The sequence below is a fragment of the Oryza sativa genome, chromosome 7, assembly GCF_034140825.1.
Source record: "Oryza sativa Japonica Group chromosome 7, ASM3414082v1".
Lineage (NCBI taxonomy): Eukaryota > Viridiplantae > Streptophyta > Magnoliopsida > Poales > Poaceae > Oryza > Oryza sativa.
Window position 1 is genome coordinate 18,629,361 of NC_089041.1, and position 22,298 is coordinate 18,651,658.

The following is a 22,298-nucleotide window of genomic DNA, read 5'->3' on the forward strand; positions in this document are numbered from 1 at the left end:
TCGGAAAGAGGCCGTGACAGGACCCTTCGCATAACCCCCTCTAGCCAAGCACACCACACCTCAGGTTTCACCCCCGTCCCCAGCGGGCAACGGGCAGTCCCCTCTCGTGCCTAGGTGAATCCGGAAGCGACAGAGGCCGTCGCAGGGCCCGCCCCGCTCCATCACGCCCACCCTTGCCTGGATGCGTTGACTAGAGGAGAGCTACACTACAAGCCCAGCCGTTGCCCACGCTGGCTTGTGGTAAGTACGATAAGTTCTTCCAGGGCATCCCGCGAACAGGTCCTTAATTGCCATGGGTGCGACCAGCAAAACCATGCACCCACAACCCACCATGTGATTTATTTTAATTAACCAACACCAAAGCGGTGTCACTAATCCAACAAAACCATTAGAACCAACAGTCTAAACATTAATAGGATTTTCCCCATTGTGCACTAGTTGAACTAAGCATGGCTAAGCAATCCCTGGTCCAATCTCTAGTCATGTTATAACCCCAAGCTGACAAAGGGACAAGGTACAACAATAACATGGCTAAGACAATAGGTAAACATCCCATAGTAACATTATAAAACAATGCAATATTTGAAAGGAAACAATAGAGCATTTGCAATATAGGATCAACATGTTCAAGTGACAAGCATGACTTGCCTTGCTCTGCTGCTGGAGGAACCTCGGCGACTATTTCGAAGTACACCGGAGCGTCGGAGGAACCGGAATCTAGCGACATACAAGGCAAACATTGCAAACAGGCTATAAGACTACTGAAACAGGGAACAAAACCATTTTTAATGGATTCTACACATTTTTCTTGATTTACTGAGACTTGAATGGGCTTAAACGGAGCTCGGATGAATTAGTTATGAATTTTAGAAGATTCACTGTGTTTATTACTATACAAGAAAAACCTTAAATCATTTATTGCGCAATAAATCCCAGGGCTGACATCAGCACGGAGGGGGCGCGGCGCCGGCAAGCGGGCCCCACCGGTCAGCGGCTCAGGGGGAGCGGTTCACCGTGGACTGGGACCACGCGGGTGGTCCACCGCCGGTCCACGGGACCGACGGCCCAGATCGCCCTCGGGCCGATCGGACGGGCGGCGATAGAGGCGGCCGCCGGGCTTGGCTCGGCATCAAAGCCGACCGGCCGGCCATGGCTAGCGGCGACGGCGCGCGCGCGAACGCGTTGCCGGCGACGGCAACCGGCGGCAGAGGCGACGGCGCAAAAGCGACGCGAAAGCGGCGGCAGCGGACGGCGGCAACGACCAAAGGCGACGGCGAGCGCGGGCGGCGGCGACGCACGGGGAATCGGGGAAGTAAAGGAAAGGGGAGGGAGTTCCTCACCGAAGGGGACGGCGGCGACCGGCGACGAGGAGCGACGGAGGGAAGTCGACACGCGGCCGACGGCGACCGGGACGACCTAAAGAACGAAAAGAAAGAGATTAGAGAGGAAGAGAGGGGCCATAGGAGGCGGGAATACTGGCCGAAGGCGGCGGACATGGCAACCCTTACCGTCGCACGACGGGAACGGCTCTCCGGCGACGGACCTCGACGAAGGAGGGGTGGACGGGGTGGATCTTGGCCACGCGAACCCGACGGCGGCGACGGCGCGGTGCGGCGGCGAGCCTAGCGGCGGCTAGCGGCGGCCGGAGTAGCGGAAACGGCGGCGGCGGGTGGTTGCACGGCGCGGGAGCGATGGGGAGCACGAGGGAGTTCGGCGAGAAAGGGAAAAAGCGAGAGGGAGCGACGGGGAAGCTTAAATAGGGGAGGGGAGGGCCGGACGTGGCCGGGAGAGGCGGGATTTCGCCGGCCAACGTGGGGAAGTGGGGGAGGAGAGAGATGCGGGATTCGAAAATCGAATCCCGGCCATCTCGGGCGCGGGCGCGGGCGGGAGAGAGAGGGGAGTGGGCGCGGGGGACGCGGCGCACGCGCGGGCGTGGTCGACGTGGCCCGGAGGAGGCGGAGGCGTGGCGGCGGTTGCGGGCGCGGCGGTTGCGGGCGCGGCGCCGGCTGGAGGAGGGAGACGGGCCCGACAGGTGGGCCCCACCTGTCGGCGACCCCGAGAGAGGAGGGAGGCGGGACGGCCTGGATGGGCCTCGGCCTGCGGCCGGCCCAACAGGGAGGAGGGGGAGGAAAGGAGAGAATGGGCCAGCGGCCCATTCGAAAAAAAAGGAGGAAAAAGGGAGGAAAAAGAGAAAGAAAAAGGAAAAAGGATTTTCCCTGGAATTAAAATATTGCTTGCTCAATTTTAATTGGTTAAAATTATTTCTAGAGCTCTGAAAATTCCACTAAAAATCCTGTTAGTGAATTTCGACATGTAGAACTCAAGCAAAATTCTACATGCCAAATCCGATTATTATTTGCATTACTTTCTTAGGGTTTTCTCTTGATTTGCACCTGCATTTTCTTGGGGGGTCGTTTATAAATTAAATTTTTGGCTTGGGAGGAAAACTTCGGGGTGTGACAATGAACGCATGGCCGCACATCGGTCCAATGATCCCCAGCCGACCATTCCTCCTGCAATGGTGAGCCCATCAGGAAATCGTAGCAGCTGCGCCTCAACGGGGCAAGTAGGATCACAGAGCATGGACGCCATGCAAACCCAGGACGAAACCACCTGCCCCGTTGATGACATCACTCAGCGGACACCATGTGAGCTGCATATCCCCTTCAAGAACTTATCAATAAAGGTAAACTCGTAGTTTATAGATTTTAGATTTGGCCATTCCGCTAGTTGCTGCTTATATATGTTGATTACTAATAAATAACCTCTCACCACATGAAGGTGGCGTCGGGCATGGCCATCTCAACGGACCCTTCAGGTACTTACCACTACAGGCCGATTCCAGCAGGATACTCCAAGGTCGAAGTTGAGTTGGTCGAAGGCGCGTACGAGGACCTCGAGCTGGATTACCCTGGAGGAGACGGTGAGACGCATCTACAAGACACAAGCCACGCCATTATTCTATGGCGCAAGCGGTACATCATCCTCCCTGGGCGACAAGCGGCGTCTCGTGCACTATCTCCTCCGGCTCCGCCATCTCCTCCTCAGGCTCCTACACCGTCTCCTCCTCATGCTCCAGCACCGTCTCCACCTCAGGCTCCTGCACCGACTCCTCCTCAGGCTCCTGCACCGACTCCTCCGCAAGCTCCTCTTCCGGCACCTTCTAAGTCAAGGGCCCCCCAAGCTCCACCACCTGCCCCCACAAGGGCAACGAAGAAGGCGAAAATTGACGCCGCCAAGAACAAGGACCCAGGGTACGATTGCACGCAAGAGGAGCTTGACGCTTACGTGGCATCAGAAGTCAGGAGACAATTCAAGCCTCGAAGTCCAGAAAAGAAGATTCCTATAGACCCGAGTGTCAAGAACTTCTTCAGGGGTATGTCTACACCTGCCAAGGAGGCCATAAAGCTATTGGACTATGAGCGAACACTCAAGAAAGCATCTTCTGGAAAGTCCAAACCAGTCCCTCAGCTTGGAGAGCAACCAAACTAGGAGATCGAGCCGTTGGTGACCGGTGAAGATTTTGGAATACAAGACTTTATTAATGACACCGGGCTAACTACGGATCAATTGCTAGGAGACGCACCAATCGAAAAGGCGGAAGTGAAATACATGTACGAACTCGGTAAACCGCTTGTCAAGCCTGAGCTGTTGCAGTCCCTACCCACACAAATGTACAAGTTCCATCAGCTGTATATGGAGATGAGCGCCACCGGTAGAGAGATGATCGGAGCGAGGATCAGGGACACGGACTTCTTGCAAGGAGATGACATTCTCTGGATCAATTTCAAGGGAATCTACGAACTATACCAGCTGGACGCCCTCGACGTCTCTATTATGAGTTGCTGGATTTTGTAAGTATATTGTTCGGTTAGACTTCTTACTACATCTCCTTTAATTAATTAGGTCCTTCTATATAAGTAGACTATATATAATATATACTCCCTTTTATCGTTGTAGAATGGAGATTCAAAGGGCCCGATGGCGGGGGTTTTCGATACTGGATTCATTGACCCCCGGAAAGTAAACGTCGCAATGCTCGACCAATATCCGCAAGCCACAGAGGACAATCTCGTCCATCTCCTGAAGGCGCAGCATTACAAGACGTTCATACTGTTGCCGTACAACACAGAGTTAGTTTAATTTTACTGTCTTCCTATACCAAATTTCATTCCCGTACGAACATGCTAAGTGTTTCATATGTAATGCATCCCACGCACATTGCAGATTCCACTGGGTGCTTTTACTCTTCGACTTGGAGGCCTGCACCGTCAACGTATATGACTCAATGGATAAAAAAGAGTCTACGTTTGATAAGGTTTTCGAACTTATAGACAGGTACTGTCATAAGTTCCTATGTTAATTAAGAATCTTGTTATAGTTAATTGCTACTACGAATCATAGCTTTAAACTCCATATAGGGCTTGGTATCGGTTCCGTCATTTGGTCCGCGGCAAATGGAGAGAAAGACTTAGGCGGAAGTTCAAATTTCCTGTGATTACACATGCTCTACATTTATATTTCTCCGATTCAAATACATACAAGTGTATATTAATTAGATCTCTCGTCATTTATTTATAGTGCGTAAAGCAAAAGCAGGGAACTAACTTGTGCGGCTACTACGTGTGCGAGTATTGCCACTGCCTTGCAGACCAAATCATCACCACAAGAGAGCTCGATGTACGTACAAATAAATTCAAAATTTCATTACGTATCGATTTGTTGTTTAATTACTAATCAATTTCATACATTCATATAGTTTATTCGCATGAGGGATAACCTGATCACACACAAGGAATTTATCGCGGTGGTTCAAGAACAACTTATGGGATTCATCAACGAACAAATCCTTGATCCCAAGGGTGAATTCTACTACGACGGAAACACAATTCATAGGTCCTTAGCTTCTGAGATAGCGACTACTACTACGTCGAAATCGTAGCTAGCTAGGACATATAATGAATTATAATTAATACATGACTATGTTTCTATATGCATGTGTACACATTTTCTATAATGTAAATATATATTTTAGTCATATATATATATATATGCATTTGCATAACATATATATGTATAAATACATATATATTATGCATGTACATATGTATTGAAACATATATAAATATAATATAATATATATATACATATATATGTATTGAAACATATATATATATATGTATGGTTTATATATATATATATAAACCATGCAGCAACAGGGCCATGCAAACAAAAAAAAGTTAGCTCGATCTAACACCAACCGGTACTAAAGATGGCTCAGTCGGGCACTGGATGATCGCCGGACACTGGTCGATTACGACATCCAGGAGTCCACGCTCCACCTCGCCGTCCGCCTCCGCGGCGGCAGCCGCGGCCACTATCCCTGCCTCGCTCCCGGCCTCCTCGCCCTCGCGCGCAAGTACATCGAGATGAAGATGATCTGCCGCAAGTATGCACACGCTTCCGATCCGATCGATCCAAAACTCAAGTGGGGTTAATTTTGGGAGTACCCCTGGTTAATTTGAACATGCATCTATCTAGTTCGCTCCGTTCAAACAAGACGCAGTAGCTTTGTGTTGCAAATTAAGTAAACTTTGTCTTTGCATGATTGCATCAACGGTATGAAATGCGAAAGGAAGGAATCTCAATTGGTGTGCATCTCAGCTTTCTGATGATTTTGATTCACAGCCGCCTTGTTTGCATAGTTAATTAGTTTCTTGATTAGTTGGGTGGATTCTTGATGGGCATAAATGATGAATTAATTAGACGTGTACAGTTACATTATTATTGAGCTAGAAGCCTATAACCCTTTTGCGGCAAATGTATTATCTGTCTGTCCTTTTAATCAACTTGTTTAACTGTTTGCCTCTATGAGTTTTGAAAGTTTTGTCATTTGCTAGCCATTTACTTAAGCTTGCTTTACTGCTTAACTTAGCAAATCAGTCATAATGGACTAAAATCTTTAGGCACAAACTTCTGACTTTGCCATTCATGGATGTGCTGTCTCTTTCTTTCCCTGAAGAAGCTAGATAAGTTGTTCCGCTACTAACATTTTCTTTTCTTGCAGGTGCTATGCACGCCTTCCCCCCAGGTCTACAAACTGCCGCAAGAAGAAGTGTGGTCACAGCAACAAGGTGAGCCTTGTTATCAAGCTATCGAAGTGTTCTTTGTGTGGGCTTTCGCTGATTGTCTTATTGGCCATGGCCGTCTTAACTGTATCCATATTCTTGGCTTGAGTCATCAGTAATCCTGGCAGCATCCATGCATGTTCTTAATTAGCAGCATTTCAACCAATGTCTTAATTTATGCTTGTTTCAGAACTGTCATTGCTTGGTATCTATAAATATTCTTATTAAGCCATTTAGGCATCAATACTTGCACTTTGACATTATGTTGTGTTTTTCACAGTTTTGAACAGTCTGTATATAGTAAGTGTACACTTGGATTCACTAGGTAGATGATAGTGGATTTAAGGTGACAAACATGAATTCCTTCATTCTTTGATCTGATGTATTTTACAACATTCCTGTTTTCTTTTTCAGCTAAGGCGTAAGAAAAAGTTAAAGGACTACTGAACCATGGGAATGGAAAAGCGAACGAAACGATGATATATATACAGCTGCTGTCAGTTGAATACTTGAATGGGATGTCTTTAAGTCTTAACATGATAGAACTACCGCTGCGGTTAGTTGAATGAGATGTCTTAGCATGATGGAACTGCTGTTATTAGTATCATACTGGAGTTTAACTTCAGCCCTAGCTAGTTTAACATTTCCTGCTGGGTTATGAACCTTGATTACCCGTTTCCATATGCTAATGGTGGTTTAATTTTGAAGCATGGCAGTTACATGCTCCAGAAACCCCGGCTGAAAGTTGCTGAACTTTTTTTTTATCACACTATGGATATTACTGCATCGTGATGGTTCGGATAGAAATGCTAGTTGCAGATGAACATTGCAAATATTAATCTTCTGGATGCAATGTTCCCTAGCTGTCTACTGTGTATCGACTAGAAGTGATTTTTGAGAAGATACCGAGAGGTGCGTAAAATTTGATATATTTTGGTACCACTAATAGAAGGTATCAAATCTACGCTAAATTAAAAAAATTAATATCTTTTTATGTGAATGAATTTTAGTATATTTTATATTTCGTCGTAGGTTGTTTATGAGTAATTCAGGACGAAGGAAGTAGGTAAGTGTGTATTTAGTTCGCGAAAAGAAAATTGTTGGGTGTCACATCGGACGTTTGACCGGATGTCGGAAGGGGTTTTCGGACATGAACGAAAAAACTAATTTCATAACTCGCCTGGAAATTACCGTGAGATGAATTTATTAAGCCTAATTAATCCATCCTTAGCAGATGTGGGTTACCGTAGCACTTATGGCTAATCATGGACTAATTAGTCTCAAAAGATTTGTCTCGCGATTTTCATACATAATTAGTTTTTTATCTATATTTAATACTCCATATATGTGTCAAAGATTCGATGTGACGTTTTTGGAAAAAAAATTGGGAACTAAACAAGGACAAGCATCACACGTTTTTGAAAATTTTTTTTGGAACTAAACAAGGACGAGCATCACCAACAGTCTACCTATCTTATTCCCAAAACTGATTTGGAGGGATTTTAGCCAAAAAAAAAACAGCTTCAACGGATCCCCTACTATCCTACCCGAGTTTTAGAGTTCCCTTCTCCCGATTCCTTGTTCAGTTTGTATACGGACACTAAAGTTGCTCCCAATCTCGCCCTCCCGCCTCTCTCCTCCCGTTCCCACGCGTGGGAGATAGCGATCTTTCTGAGCGTGAAAGAAAAAAAACGGAATTTTCTCCTCCCGTTCCTGCGCGTGGGAGATAGCGATCTTTCGGCGCATGAAAGAAAAAAAATGGAATTTTCCGTTGGTAGTTTAACAGAAGGGCCCACTTTTAAGTTTTGGGGATTGAATTTAGACTATCTGTTAGAGGAGGAGTTTTTTCACTTTCTATTCTTCTATCTACTTTATAGTTCAACAAATGCTTTCACTCATTCTTTCATTCATCACTCAACTATTCAAATCATCTGGTGAAAATCCAACGGTCCAAATAGATCACTAGCCTCCCACCTCCATCGAACGCGTCATCGCGCTGCCCCTAATCGCCTCCCTCAATCCCGCGCCGCATCCTCCTCCCTTCCTCTCTCTCTCTCGCCTATCGCCTCGCCTCCCCCAGACGCCGCCGCCACCGTCGCCTCCCCCAGACGCTGTCGCCTCGCCTCGCCCGCCCTATCGAGCCCACCCCCTCCCTTCCTCACTCTCGCGCCTCGCCGGGGGGCGGGACTGGCATCCTCACCGGCAATGGCGATGGCTACTCGGCCGCCTTCTCCTGGTGAACAGTGGGGGCCCACCTCGCGTTTAGGAAGCCCGTGGTGGTGCTGGTGGTGGTACCATCGGCAGGCCCTGGAAGCGTTGTAGAAGCGGTGGTCGCTTGCCATGCCTCCGGCCGAGCTCCACGGCGGTGCCCATCATCCCTTCAATCGTGCCCACTCTCCAGCATCAAAGCTCCATCATCGCCCCCATCCTCGCCGCGTTCTCCGCATCTTTTGCTAGACGCGGCATGCTCTCCACGAATCCACCAATGGCATGCCTTGCCTCACTGGCTCACTTCTGAGTCATCGTCCTGACTATGCCGGCTTTGCCCTCCATCTTGTTGAGATTTTACAGGTTGGTTGGCGACCTTGGACCTTGGTCATTTCTTTTCTTGATTCTTCCCTCATGTTACATGTATATGTGGTTATTCATGCTTTCTGCACAACTTTTCTTGATTCTTCTATCATGTTACATGTATCTGTGGTTATTCATGCTTTCTGCAGTCTGCAGATCTCTGATATCCAAATACGATATGTCCGCTTCCCACGATACTACCAAATGTTGCTAATAGTGATCAGATTTACATAGTATGTTATGCCTGGAAATAAATAGAGAATGCACTGATCAACTTAAATTCCCGGTTTTTTGTTACAGAAAATATCTTCTTCATTTGAATGGAGATGTGACCCTGTATGCTCTTGCTTCATGCTAGCAGTGCATGGCATGCATTTGACATTTTTTTTAAAGCGGGCAATTAATATATGGATCCTCTAATCTTTAGTAATTTTATTGGTTTCTTTTCGAGAATAAAAGAGATTGGGCACACTCCAGGACTGATTCACGCACATACGGATTTATGTGGTTGTCTGTCCTCGTAATGGTAATTCTGTGCATTGCACTATCGCAGTTCTTCTTTTTCGAAGCCTTTTCTAGGTTTCCGTTATCAAAAGATATCTAATTTGCAGAATATATACTAGGTGGTGGAGATTTTATTTCCTTCAGGACATAGATGTTGCAAGCTATTGCAAAAGCTTATGCCTCTAAACAATCATATTCTTGCAGAGTGGAAATTTAATCTGGGGGTAAATCTTGCATATTTCTTTGTTTCAGCAGCAGTTATTACGCTCACATTTTTTCTAGCAATGTTGGTTCCATGTGCACAACTTACTATTAACTTTCAATGTGACAGTTTTAACATATTCGATGGCGCTGAACGTAACATCCCAAATCATGAATTGCTGGTGGCCAGGTGAAGCCACCTAATGGTTCTCAAATCTTAGTTGTGATGTGGCGGTGATGAGCAAGCTTGGACAAGAGCCCAAATAAGATATGACTTAAAGTGGTGCAAGTTAATCAGGACAGCAAAGACGCTTAGTCTTATGAAGAAATGTCACATATACAGGAAAGGATGAGATTGGCCAAAATGTTTTTTTAGTCTTCTGATTTGCAGATGCTTGATTGGAGTTATCCTGCTCCTGCCACAAACAGGAAATGGTAAGAACTAAGTAGAGTGTATACTCACATGCATATATATCATTGAGTTGGGTGATTCTAAATTAATATTTGGCACATTGTAGAAAATATTGGTTTCAAGCTATTTTTTTTATCAAGCATACATGACCTAAAAGGCATATGGTTTCTATCGTAACGGTTGATAACTCCATATTGATCTGTTCTTTAGAAATTCATGAAATAGACATTTGCATGACATCTGGAATGGTTATCTTCTTTGTTGAATGTTCTTTCAAGAACTTGCACCTTTTTGTTTAATCTTGTAAATTTGATGTGTAATTGAGCTTGTAGGGTGAGAGAATCAAGTGTGATTGAGCAGATCTATACTCTATGTACTGAGATTGTGTAGAGTAAAGACGATGTAGTATTTCCTTTTATAATACAATTTGTCACGCTTCATTTATTTTTCTTATGGAGCACATGTTGATTTCAATCATTGGAATTTGTTCTACCCTTTTGGTATGAAATTTCTCTTACTGATTAAATGATCTTGGTATGAAATTTCCCTTTTGGTATGGAATTTGTTATACCTGTCCTGATGTGATGTCCACTGCTAGAGTCCTACTATTTAGCAGAAAATCAGTGAGATAATTGATAGTCCCCCTTGACCATAATGGTGTATCAAATCTGTTCTGGGACAAGGTAGGCAACATGGCATCAAGCCACTCCAAAGGACAAAATGTTGCTTTGTGACAAGTGAATAATACAGCCACTTTCTGGTATCGAGTCTAGGTTGCCCATTTTTTATTTTTCTTGATTTTTTTTCATGTTCTTAAAAAAATGCTTCAACAGAAGGATCATTTGAGATTAAGAAATGATCCTTTGAAGATTTTTGTTTTTTTGCTGTTAAAGCCTCATCATATATCTTGCTAATTATGCTATATGAGCAATCATACAATCAATTATTTATGCAAAGATGATTAAGTGGAACATTCAAGATTCAAAGTGGTATATAATCAAGTATTCTTGCTGCCATTGCAAGTATATTAATTAGATCACTGCTGGCAATTGGATGTTGAAAATGCAATAAAAATGTTGAGGCATGGAGATTTATGGTATTTGACATTATGGCCCATTTGTTTTATTGGTCAATGGCATGTGTCTTGCCCATCAGCACTGTAAATTTGTAGGTTGCGAAACCAATAAACTAATTAGTTGGGCTATTTTATTAGTTACTGAAGTGTGGAAAATGAACTGCAGATCACTTTTTTTTTTCAGGAGAGCTGAACATCATTTTATAGATAAGCATAAATCTTTTTTATGAAACAACACTGAACTATTTTATGTTATGTGCAAGTGCAACCCCCACAAAGTGATTTTTTTTTAAAAAAATATTTTGGTTCCAATATATTAGGTTTAATTTGTATGTTGATCATAACGTGCATCGGTGTGCAGAGGCTATACTGCTCAAAATGGATTTTCTTATCTTCCAAAGAAGCGCTTAAGCTCAAAATGATAAGTCGGTGAAGTGCATATTGTGTTGTTCAAGAAACCTGGAGCGTTTGATCTGCATATGTAGCTGTTGAGCTCTTTTTTTTTTGTCGAACCTATTGAGCGCATATTTCACTCTAAATGGTTTTGGGAACTCATATGTGTGGCATGACTGTTCTGTTATTTCCTTCAATTAAGCCTAGCAAGTACATGATTAAAAAGATTGTTCATATTATTCACTGCATATTTATTTCATCAATTCTTTTGTGCTGTTTCTCCTCAGGAGAGAATGAGTTGGTGTAGATGCTTCTTTCCCTTGTCATTATGTTTTCTTCCCTGAATTCTTTTATCTGCTCTTCCATTTCATGCCATGTTGATATCATCCCCATGTGATATGGTGACAATGTTTTCAGTATTCTGCCATTCACTTGTTAAGATCTAGAAGATTAAGGTATTTTTCGAATATCTATTCATTGGTTGCCTTGTCCCTTGAACCTCATAGATGGGAATCATTATCAATCTATCATCCTAAATATAAACTACTCCTTACTGCGCATGATAGCCATTCTATTTTGAGTTTTATAGAGCCATGATACAATGTCTGTAAGAGATAAGCGACGGATACACCACCGCCGCCATCTGTCAAGGCCTTGAGAGGCCGAGAATATTCTCTCTCGGTATTACGAACCAGCTCAGAAACATACTCTATAATGTCCATTCAAAAACATACTCTGTAATTTCAGAGAGGAGTAAGTGCCAATATAGTGGTTTTAATTAACATCCAAACAATATAGATAGAATGCGAGCATGTGATACTTCTTTGTTTATAACAATTTTGTGTATCAATCTTTTTTGCGAATTTATCTCATTCTAGACTTGGCAAAATATGTTTTCTTTCTTACGGTTGTTCGATATATATCATTAAACATTGCCGTAGCGTTAGCACGAGCGGATTACTAGTTTTCAGTTTAGAAAAAAATATTTTTTTAGAGAGAGATAATAGATAATCTGTTGCTGATGCTCTAAATATTGAAGGAGTCTAACGAGTCTGACGGGCGACGGTCGACGGCCCAGCTCCGTTTCATTCGGTGGAGTCTTCGCCGTTTGGCGATAGACGGCTGGGCCCTCTCCGGCTCTCCGCCAACCTCGCTTCTCCCCGCGATGCGACCCCGAATCCCGCCGCCGGCCGGGGCTCTTGCTCCGCTCCCCCCTCGACCAGGGGCCTCCTCTTACCTTCCGAGGCCGTCTGCATCCCATCAGATCCCGACCTCCCGTGCTCCGCCTGCCGACGCCGGCCAGAGTGCTCCAGGAGCAAACCAACCAGAGGCCAGAGCCACTGGCCTGCCAGGGAATGGTAATACGCCGGCTCCGGCCTGAGAAGCGCATCCTGTTGATGAAGAAGAAGAAGAATAGGAAGAATACAAGGCAGGTAGTATGGGTATTGTCCCATCTTAAATTTTATATTCAGCCTGCAACCTAGCATTTTGATCTGTTTCGCCTCCAAATGAGACGATTATCAGCAGTGGTAGGTAGAGGATTATTGTATTACTTGTGGGAAAACCATAATATTAATGTATGCTACTGTTGGTACTGGGGAGTGAGAACTCGCCCAGTTGGAACTGCCCACGATTTCGGCTTCGTTTCATGACAAGAGTAATCAAATTGACCAAATGCAGGCCTTCCAGGAATTTGAAGATGCAGATATAGTTGACCTTCACACGGACGACCTTGCAACCGCTTCTACCTACCTGAAATATGATTGATGATAGTAGTTTCTTCCTCAGCTGCACTTCTTCCACCTCCTCCAATCTGCACTTGTGCAGCCTGTGACGCCTGAGAATACATCAAGTGAGGCTCCATTTCGTAACTGCTCGTCGCTCGTCCGTGCAGGAGCCTATTAACCTACAGGTACCAAAATCGAATTTCTTGTCAGTTCTAATTTCCTCCTCTATTTCTACTTTACTTTTGCCAAAACATGATATAGTAGAGTGCCCGACATGGGATGCGTAGGAAACGCTCATTCTTGAAGTTGAACCGATTTTGAAACTTAAAAGGGGACTGTTGCTATTTGAAGACCCTATTATACATAGCATAGCGACAACCTTCTCCAAACTTGTTACTAACAGACTAGCCTCTTAATTCTATTCAGAAATAGCATATCAAGATCATAGAAAGGAGAAGATAAAAAAACGAAGTCCCTTTTTTTACATCAGGAACCTTTCTAGTGTTCCATTGGCATCCCCATCACTCCGCCAAAAAGAACTTTATCAAATACTAGTTCCTTGCAGCTAGCAGTATAGAGCACTAGTACGTTATGAGTAACTATAATAAAATTGTCATCCTCCAAACTGTCACCCTTCAATTATTATCGTTGATTCAGTTTTCTGGCAGATTCAAGTTCCACTAGCCCCATTCCTGTGATGATTGATCAGATTTTGCACCTCCCTCTGCGTATAATTGGTTATTTCCTTCATCTTAATGGCCAATGTAGTTGGTGTTAGGGATCGTTCTTACACCTTTTTCCAAAAGCAAGAAAATTTGGTTTTAAAAAAACATGGAAAATATTTGCCATGCACATACATATAACATAGGGAGAAGAATAAAAGGGGTAAAATCCTAAAACATAGGCCAACTGGGTGAGCAATGTTTATGCATATAAAGCCTTCATTCTTTCATATAAAATATTTTTCTAGATCTGTACTGCTATAAATAATATTTATCATATATATTTATGTGACAACTGCTAAAATTAGCTCTGTCTTGCCACATTTGTTTCTTCAAATTAAAATTGTCTCATCTTCTATTCGCAATAAAACTAACCAGAAATTTTACACATGACTTCCTCAGAAATCAGAAAAGTATTCCATGTTTTCTTTTTTTTTGGCTTTGCACATTATAAACTACAGAAAAAAGATATATAGTGATTTCAGTAATGCACCATCTTCATGAATTTGCAGGCACAATATAACTATATCTTCTGTTCACTCTTATGGGAGATTGGTATGAACAATTTTCACAATCTTTTAAGGATGCTGCTAAGGAAATGTTGGCAAAAACAGATATTGATCCAAACGTTAAGTGCTTCACAAGAAAGCAGATGAAGCGCATTTCAAACAACTACAGAACTATCCTTGGGAAAGGGGGCTTTTCTGTGGTGTACAAGGGTAGGCTCAATGATGGCCGTGCAGTGGCAGTCAAAAAATATAATTGGAAAACACAGAAAAAGGAGTTCACAAAAGAGGTAATCATACAGTCTCAGTTTAGCCATAAGAACATTGTTAGGCTATTGGGGTGTTGTGTTGAGGCAGATGCTCCAATGTTGGTCACTGAGTTTGTCCCCAATGGTAACCTTTCCAACCTTCTGCACAGCAACAGTAGCCAGTTTCCTGTTTCATTAGGGACACGCTTACAGATTGCACTGGATGTAGCAGAAGCACTTGTATATATGCATTCCTCCCAAAATCATCCAATCCTTCATGGAGATGTCAAGCCTTCAAACATTCTTCTGGGTGACAAGGATGTGGCAAAACTCTGTGACTTTGGAATATCAAGGCTGTTATGTATGGATAGTGACGAATACACGGGATTTGTTATAGGAAGTAGAGGCTATGTAGATCCTGTGTTCTGCCAGACTGGGCGGTTAAGTCTAAAAAGCGATGTCTACAGTTTTGGGGTTGTTCTTTTAGAACTCATCACCAAAAAGAAAGGAATTGATGACAAGAAAGTGTGCCTTGCAGAAACTTTTGCTCGCATCAGTAGAAAAGGTAATGGACACGAACTATTTGACATGGACGTTGTAACAAATGAGAATATGGAGTTTCTTCAAGGAATTGGCAGGCTTGCACTTGAATGTATAAAGTTTGAAGTAGAGGAGCGGCCAGAAATGAAAGAAGTTTTAGAGCGCCTTTGGAGTCTCAAAAGATCCCGAGATAGGAGAATCCGTGAGATGCAGGTTATGGTACGGAGCGAGATTGAAGTACTTTGGAGAAGATGTGGCTTTGGTAGGTTTATGATCTCGAAAGAGAGAATGGACGATATGACATACTACTTCAAAACTGTTCTCAAGGAATGTGCATCAGGCAAGGCTTACATAGGGAGATTTTGCAACGCACAACTGCTGGTAATAAAGATGTCGATTTCAGTTTTAGATCAATGGAAAAACATAGTCTGGAACGAATTGAATGTCCAATCTAGAATTAAGCACTGGAATGACGCCAAGCTTCTCGGTTACTGCTTAGATCTTTGGGAAGGTCTAGTGCTTGTATACGAGTATGGTGCGATGAGCTTGTATGATGTTCTTTTTCATGATGCAAGGAAGGTATCTCCCTTCATTTGTGGCCTGCGCCTGAAGATTGCGGTTGGCGCTGCAGAGGGCCTTGCTCACTTGCACTCACTTGGCATTGTGCATGGCAATGTCAGCACTGTCAATATATTGCTGGATGATCTTTCGGTACTCAAAGTGATTAGCCGCAATTACCCAGTAAAGATTGCAGGCTATGGAACATCAGGGCTCCCTGACATTGACAAGGCACAGCACACAGGATTCTTCATGGAGGATTCGCTTGTAACCAGTCATGGGAAGGAGCATGACGTATACTGTTTCGGTCTTGTTCTCCTAACGCTCTTCACATGGAAGAAGGTGTCACTGCAAGAGGCGGATACCGTGTTTGAGCAGCTCTGGGACATTGGACCGCCACATGATGTGAATTCCGAGCCTGAGAAACCTGGGCAACAGCTCAAGGAAGCCATCCTTAGATGCCGTCATCTTGAGGAGGTTAAGAGCCTGGTTTCACGGTGTCTGACGTCCGAGGTGACGAAGAGACCATCCATGGTGGAAGTAGCAAAACATCTCAAGAACATAAATGATTTACATGATAGCACAGCTTGCCATGAGCTGGCGATTTATCAATCTCGAATGCTTTCGGGCTAGGCTAGGCTGCAAGTAGCAGTCGTACATGGTTCTTCTTTGAGTAAATTAAGGTGCCGTAGTAGATGCTATAATGCAAGCGCCAAGCAACATATTACATATGTGTATTTTATATCCCGACAAAGAAAAAAAGACATGTGTATTGCATATATTTTGTAACAGCAACGGATGTTTGTCATGTTGATTCTCGTGGCGCTGCTGCCATATAATGTTGATTGACAGATCCTTGGGGAACCAACGGATGAACTAATGGACCTCTCGGCATCCTTTGCCAATGACTCTTGCTTCTTCTGAGGTTTGGTGGCTCTTTCTTGTTTCTAATTCTTATTCAGTGCATTTGCCTACATCTGGCCCTTTGGCCTTTCTTTCTTGTGGCCGATTTTGCTCGATCTTTATTTTTTGTGTAACAGAAGAAATTTACTACGGCTCATTTGCTCCAGTGCATGCAGGTCCTTGTGGCCCTTTGGATGGTACTGTTTCTTGTATTTATGTATTTGTGAAAATTTCCAGTTTTAACCTCTCTTGTGGCCTTGTGGGCTCCAGGTGGAAGTGTGTCTGGGGTAAAAAAATCTTTTGAAAGGTTTTGCCTTAAAAGAGTTTCCAAAGTTCATTTCCATATGTGGAGGGATGATGGTCCTGATTGTAAATTTGTAATTATACACATAATAATTTGCTATCCTTACGATGACACCATTGCTAGGGCCGGTCCTGACATTTTGGAGGCCCTAGGCGAACTGCGAACTTACACTATGAGCCCTTAAGAAATTAATGATTTTTTTTACTTCTAATATATATACTCTATATAAAGCACATTGATTTATCATAGAGTGACACAGATAAACATTTCTAACATGATAAATTATAAATAAAGCAGTTTGCAAATTGCAACAGAGCAATTTATTCTCGATAGATAATATCGATAGTATAATTGACAACTAAAAAAACACCATAGAAATAAATTAATATGAATACCTTAATAGGAGACCACAAATATCTCATGTCCCTTATAAAAAAAAAAGAGCTTCTTCACACATTTTTTGAAGCGAAATCATCGATGACACAATGCTACATATAGCCAAGCCATTCAAACTTTCCTGTGACATAGTTGACCAAAAATTGATATTCTCGTTTTCTTTTGTTTTTTTTCTAAACACCCAACAAATATTTCCTAGGTAACATTATTATAACACCTGAAATAGTGAAATTGCAAAGTAAATTATATAACAATAACTATGAATTGAAATGATAGAGGCATAGCCGTATAGAGCCAGTTGGGCAGTTGGTTCTTGCACTGGTGGAGAAAGGGGCTTTACTCCCGGTTGGGGACCCCCTGTAGTCCCGGTTATACAACCGGGACTACGAATCCGGGACTAAAGATGGGTATCTTTACTCCCGGGTGAAATCTTTTTTCTTAAATCGATTTGCTCCCTAAATATCCCCGATCACATTCCCAAATCATCCCCAAATCAAAGTAGCATCACAGATCTAAAAAGAAATACATCACATATTGAAAAGAAATGCATCACAGATCATAATACATCACATCACAGAATCTTAAACAAAAAATACATCACAAATCCTAAAAGAAATACATCACAACTCCCAGATCAGATCCAATATCACGTACATCACAGATCAAATCCAATGAATCACAAATTCAAAAAAAAAAATCGGCAACAGAGAGGATGGCGCTGCCGGCCTCCCGGCCACCGTCCTCGCGAGCTCGCCCGGCCGACCGCCGCGCCCGCCCGCCCGGCAGGCCGCCGCGCCCGCCCGCACGGCGGCGGCCTGCCCGCCCGGCTGCCGCACCCGTCCGCCCGCCTGCCGCACCCAGACGGCCGGCCGCCGCCGCTCCCGCCGGGCGCCGCTGCTCCCGCCCGGCCGTCGCAACCACTCGCTCGGCCGCCGCTCAAAGAGGGGAAGGGGAGGAACGGGAGGGGAAAGGGGAGAGGAAGGGGATGAAGGGGGAGAGGAAGGGATGGAGGAGTAATGAGAGGGGAGGAGATCGAGAGGAGTGCGCAATAATATCTGAGTTGGTGGCGCGTTCGGGGTACTCTTTACTCTCGGTTGGTATAAACAACCGGGACTAAAGATCATGTTTAGTCCCGGTTGTTTATACCAACCGGGAGTAAAAATAATTGATATAAACAATTATTTTGGCGGCGCGCGGATAATATCTGGCGCGTGGTTCGGGGTACTCTTTACTCCCGGTTGGTATAAACAACCGGGACTAAAGATCTATTTTTAGTCCCGGTTGTTTATACCAACCGGGAGTAAAAATAATTGGGGTCTGTCTTGAACCCCATGACTTATTGAACCGGGATTAAAAATGATCTAACACCAACCGGGACTAAAGATCAAAAAGTACCCCTCAACTTTTAAACCGGGACTAAAGATGCTTTTTAGTCCCGGTTTTTATTAGAACCGGGACTATTGTGGAATTTGGCTGACCGACCAAAGATGGTTTCTCCACCAGTATTGGTTGACTTCTAGTTCTGCGACATACCTTCAGTTCAGGAGCGCCTGAGAGGAGAGGCGATGACGATCAGTCGATCACAGGAATCAAAATCAGGCGGGCGGCAGGCAGCCAGGCACCACCGCACCCACCATGGGCCACCAGCCACCAGGCAGGCAAGCAGCCATGCCGCCTCCTTAGGCGGGTCGGCGATGGCAATCAGCTGATTAGGCGCACTGGCGCTAGAGCCTAGAGGTGGCAACTGCGGCATGGCGCACTCTCGGCTTTCGCGGTCGCGGATTAGGGCATTGGCGATTCGGCGACGAACCGACACGGCTCGATCTTGGGTCTCGCGAGTCATGGTGTGGACGACAGACAAAGCGACGCGCCTCTGGCTCCTGCTGATGATCGATCGCACGCGCGACTGGGTTACTAGGCTACGGCTGGGCTAGGAGAAAGGAGGGGGGGGTACTCCATCCTCTTTAGCCGATGTCGTATGTCGACATCTGCGCGACGACGAGGATGACCTGGAGCCATCAGCGGCGCGGATTGGGGCTGCGGTGGTGCGGAGCGTCGGCGATGTATGGAGCAGGCAGGATGAGACGACGGCAGGGGGCGGCGGTCGAGGGGGGCGCGGGTATAGGGGAAGGCTCTATGAGGGAGGAGGGGGAGTCGGTGGCGGCGGGTGACGGATTGGGGTGGCGCCGTTTTTTTTTGTTGCGGAGGAATCGTGTGCGCTTTTTTTTCGGAAGAGGAGTTCGTCGCTCTCAACGTGTCGATGTACGTCGCATGTCTACCTTGGCTTCACCATCACCACGTAGTAGAGATAACTGTGCCATGTGTAATTGTATTGTAAACATATGAAATTTCCGGTGTATTAAATTAGAGCCCACAGCTGTTCATTATTTTCTGATGAAATTACACCCGTACTGGGCCGAGTCGCGCATCCCCCGAGTCCCGAGTCGCGGTCGCGCATCGCCTCTACGCGAGGGTGCAAAGACAGAAGGAGGGATGACTGAGGCAGCGGCGGTGGCAGTGGTGCCGGCTGCCTCCTCTCTCGCGACTAGGGCGCCAGGCGGAGGTTTGGGCGGCGCCGGCTGGAGGTTTGGACGGCTGAGGGCTCACGGCGGCACTTGGCAGTGGGAGCGGCTCCCCACAGCCACGGAGGCGCACGGCGGCGCCGCATAGAAGATCTGGTGCAAGGTAACCCAAACCCTAGACTCTCTCCCTCAAACCCTAGACATCTCAAATCTGGTTCATTTTTTGGGATTGATTGCCTGGATGCTGGTTAAAATTTCCGATATCTGTGTCTATTATTGCTTGATTTTTTCTGTATACTTCAACCACATTATCACTGTACTTGCCAACTTAGATTTCTAGAAAGATTTGGTCAGCAAAATTTAGTACCAACTTAGATTGGATACTTGTACTATCGATCCATAGATATAGTTTACATGAGATGTACACCAAACCAACTTGTGAAACAACAAAGAAAACCAACTGTAACATCGAGGAAAAAAATACTATTCAACACCTTTGAGACGACAGAGGGTGAGGTGCACACCTTTAATAAGGCAATGCACCTCATGTGTAAGCCTGCCAGTGGGGCGGGTTTGATTTGGTGAAATGGGCTGGATGCTGATTTGGATGGTAGTGGTTGGATTAATTTTGAATTGGAGCGGGTTGGCCTGTGAAGAATTGTGGTTTGGACTGGAGTGGATGCGGGATGGCCTGTGAGGACAATCCATGGACTCAGCCCATGGGTTAGCCAGTGCACCTGTGCACTGCGTGCCGCCACGCGCGGCGCAGAGCGCTGTCACCGCCGAGCGCCACCACCGCTGAGCACCGTTCACCGCCACCGCCGAGCGCCGTCACCGCCGTTCGCCGCCACCATCGCCGGACTCACTCCCCGGTCTGCGAGGAGGCAGCCGAGAGGAAGGTCGTTTTAGGCCTCGTCAAGAAGAGGGATCGGGCAGGCACAGTCGCTTGGCATCCCGCTCTCCACCCTCGACGACCACCTGCGCATCGACCTCGCCATCGACAGCGCTGAGGTTTTGACCTTTTCTTTCACTTCTTTTTGATTAATTCAGTTCCATGCTGATTGTTTGTCCTGCAATCCCTTCTACCTTTGCTAACTTCCCTCGCGAGAAAAAAAAAGTTGTAGCTTTATGGAGAAAGTAGGACAAAAAAAAAGAAAACTTATATGGTTGTGGCTAAGGAACTTAAATTGGCAGCTCATGCAGGAGGTCACGTTCCAGATTATGAAGGAGAGAACAGTCTTAGTTGTCAGTTCTTGATTATGCTGTTAGTGGCATGAACTTCAGTGGTAGTCAACCATGCAAAAAATTTGCCCCCATTGTACTCCTGGATGGTTGGAGGACAATCTGTCTTTTTTTTTTTTGTCATGCAGATTAGCTAGTAGCATTCGAGAGGGTCTATCTTTGTCATTTTCTTTTTCTGCTGTGTAGATTTGCATCTGAAAAGTGGATAATTTAGCAATATGTCTCTCTGTTGTAAAGGGGTGGATAGGAACTAGTACCAAGTAAATAATTTAATATGATGCTTTAATTGTAATGATAAATCCAGCAAGATTATACCATGATTTGCAAATATTAATCATTCCCATCTGTAATATATGTCATTAGTAAAAGGAAACTTAGGCGTATGTTGGTCCAAAGTGTCATATATTGATAACTAGAGCTTTATGTTGGATCTGAATGACTATCTCCTAAATCATTGCCAGGTCTGGTAGTATGAGTGTTAATTTCATATATGCAAAGAACCATATTGCCAGAAGCAAAATTGTTCCCGCCAACACTCCGACCACATAAAAATTCATGAAGTATTTTTGTGGAACAGTAAACTTCTGCAGATTGGAAAAGATCAATTCGAGATTATCAGAAAAATACAGAAGTTGAATATGAGATGAACTACACCATTAGGGATCCTCAATTTTCTGGAATGGTATCTTAGCATGGATGAAATATTTTATCATCAGCTCTTCAGTTTTTTTTAGGATCAAACATGAAATTTTCCACGGGTTGTTTCCTAACTGTTGCTACCTATTTCTAACTTCACAATCAACTAGTGGACAAGATTCACAAAATATGGTTTATGAGATGGCTGGTTCCTGATTTTCTAGTTGATGATAACATTAATCCACAATATTTACACTGTGCTTTTTGAAGACCATCTATCATGATAAGCTTTTGCTCAAAATGTTCCCTCACTTTTGCTATTTTACATGTTTGAGATTTGTGAAGACAATTCATGGCTAGAGCTATTAGCAGATGAAGTTTCAGAATTATGCATAGACATGCTTACATTTACTACTTGTGCTAAAAACTAGTGAAATGATAAGCACAATGCAACCATGACAATATCATGTAGTACAGTATAAACAGAGATAAGTGTGAAAAGTAATAAGATTAGTGATAATCAACAGAGTTAATAGACCAAATGGTGTAGATGAACTTGCATAATAATCCAAATATCCAGTAATAGCTTTGATAATCCAATAATCAACAGAGATTTGAATTATTTATATTTTTATTAGCAACTTTCAAACTGTAAGTGTTGATTTTAGTCGAATTGTGATGCTATGAGATATAATCTATTATATTATTAA

The 22,298-nt window shown here is 44.3% G+C and overlaps 2 protein-coding genes across 6 annotated transcripts in view; both read left to right on the forward strand.

Moving 5' to 3' along the window:
- The window catches only part of LOC107277317 (ubiquitin-ribosomal protein eL40 fusion protein), a 55,905-nt gene extending 49,045 nt beyond the window's left edge, over window positions 1–6,860 (forward strand). The window contains exons 3-5 of the mRNA XM_066312692.1: window positions 5,282–5,449; window positions 6,068–6,134; window positions 6,543–6,860. Of these exons, the coding sequence (XP_066168789.1) occupies window positions 5,282–5,449; window positions 6,068–6,134; window positions 6,543–6,575 (268 nt within the window). The 3' untranslated portion in view covers window positions 6,576–6,860. The remainder of the gene's footprint in view (window positions 1–5,281; window positions 5,450–6,067; window positions 6,135–6,542) is intronic.
- A 1,289-nt stretch (window positions 6,861–8,149) lies between these two features.
- Window positions 8,150–16,465, forward strand: LOC9269906 (uncharacterized). 5 transcript variants are annotated; one of them, XR_010742755.1, is made up of 7 exons: window positions 8,314–8,699; window positions 9,159–9,225; window positions 9,323–9,427; window positions 9,535–9,839; window positions 12,324–12,717; window positions 12,965–13,196; window positions 14,246–16,465. XR_010742755.1 is itself a non-coding variant. In XM_066312737.1 (2 exons), exon 2 carries the CDS (start codon window positions 14,278–14,280, stop codon window positions 16,216–16,218), a length of 1,941 nt encoding a protein of 646 aa, XP_066168834.1. In that variant the 5' UTR covers window positions 12,965–13,196; window positions 14,246–14,277; the 3' UTR covers window positions 16,219–16,465. The 5 variants fall into 5 exon arrangements, 1 of the variants encoding a protein (XP_066168834.1); XR_010742757.1 differs by lacking the exons at window positions 12,324–12,717; window positions 12,965–13,196; window positions 14,246–16,465 and having other exon boundaries at window positions 8,150–8,699; window positions 9,000–9,225; window positions 9,535–10,293; XR_010742758.1 differs by lacking the exons at window positions 12,324–12,717; window positions 12,965–13,196; window positions 14,246–16,465 and having other exon boundaries at window positions 8,179–8,699; window positions 9,311–9,427; window positions 9,535–10,293.
- Window positions 16,466–22,298: the final 5,833 nt, after the last annotated feature.

What these genes read in the sequence shown, in the direction of transcription:
- LOC9269906 (XM_066312737.1), top strand. Translation starts at nt 14,278, where the DNA reads ATGGGAGATTGGTATGAACAATTTTCACAATCTTTTAAGGATGCTGCT.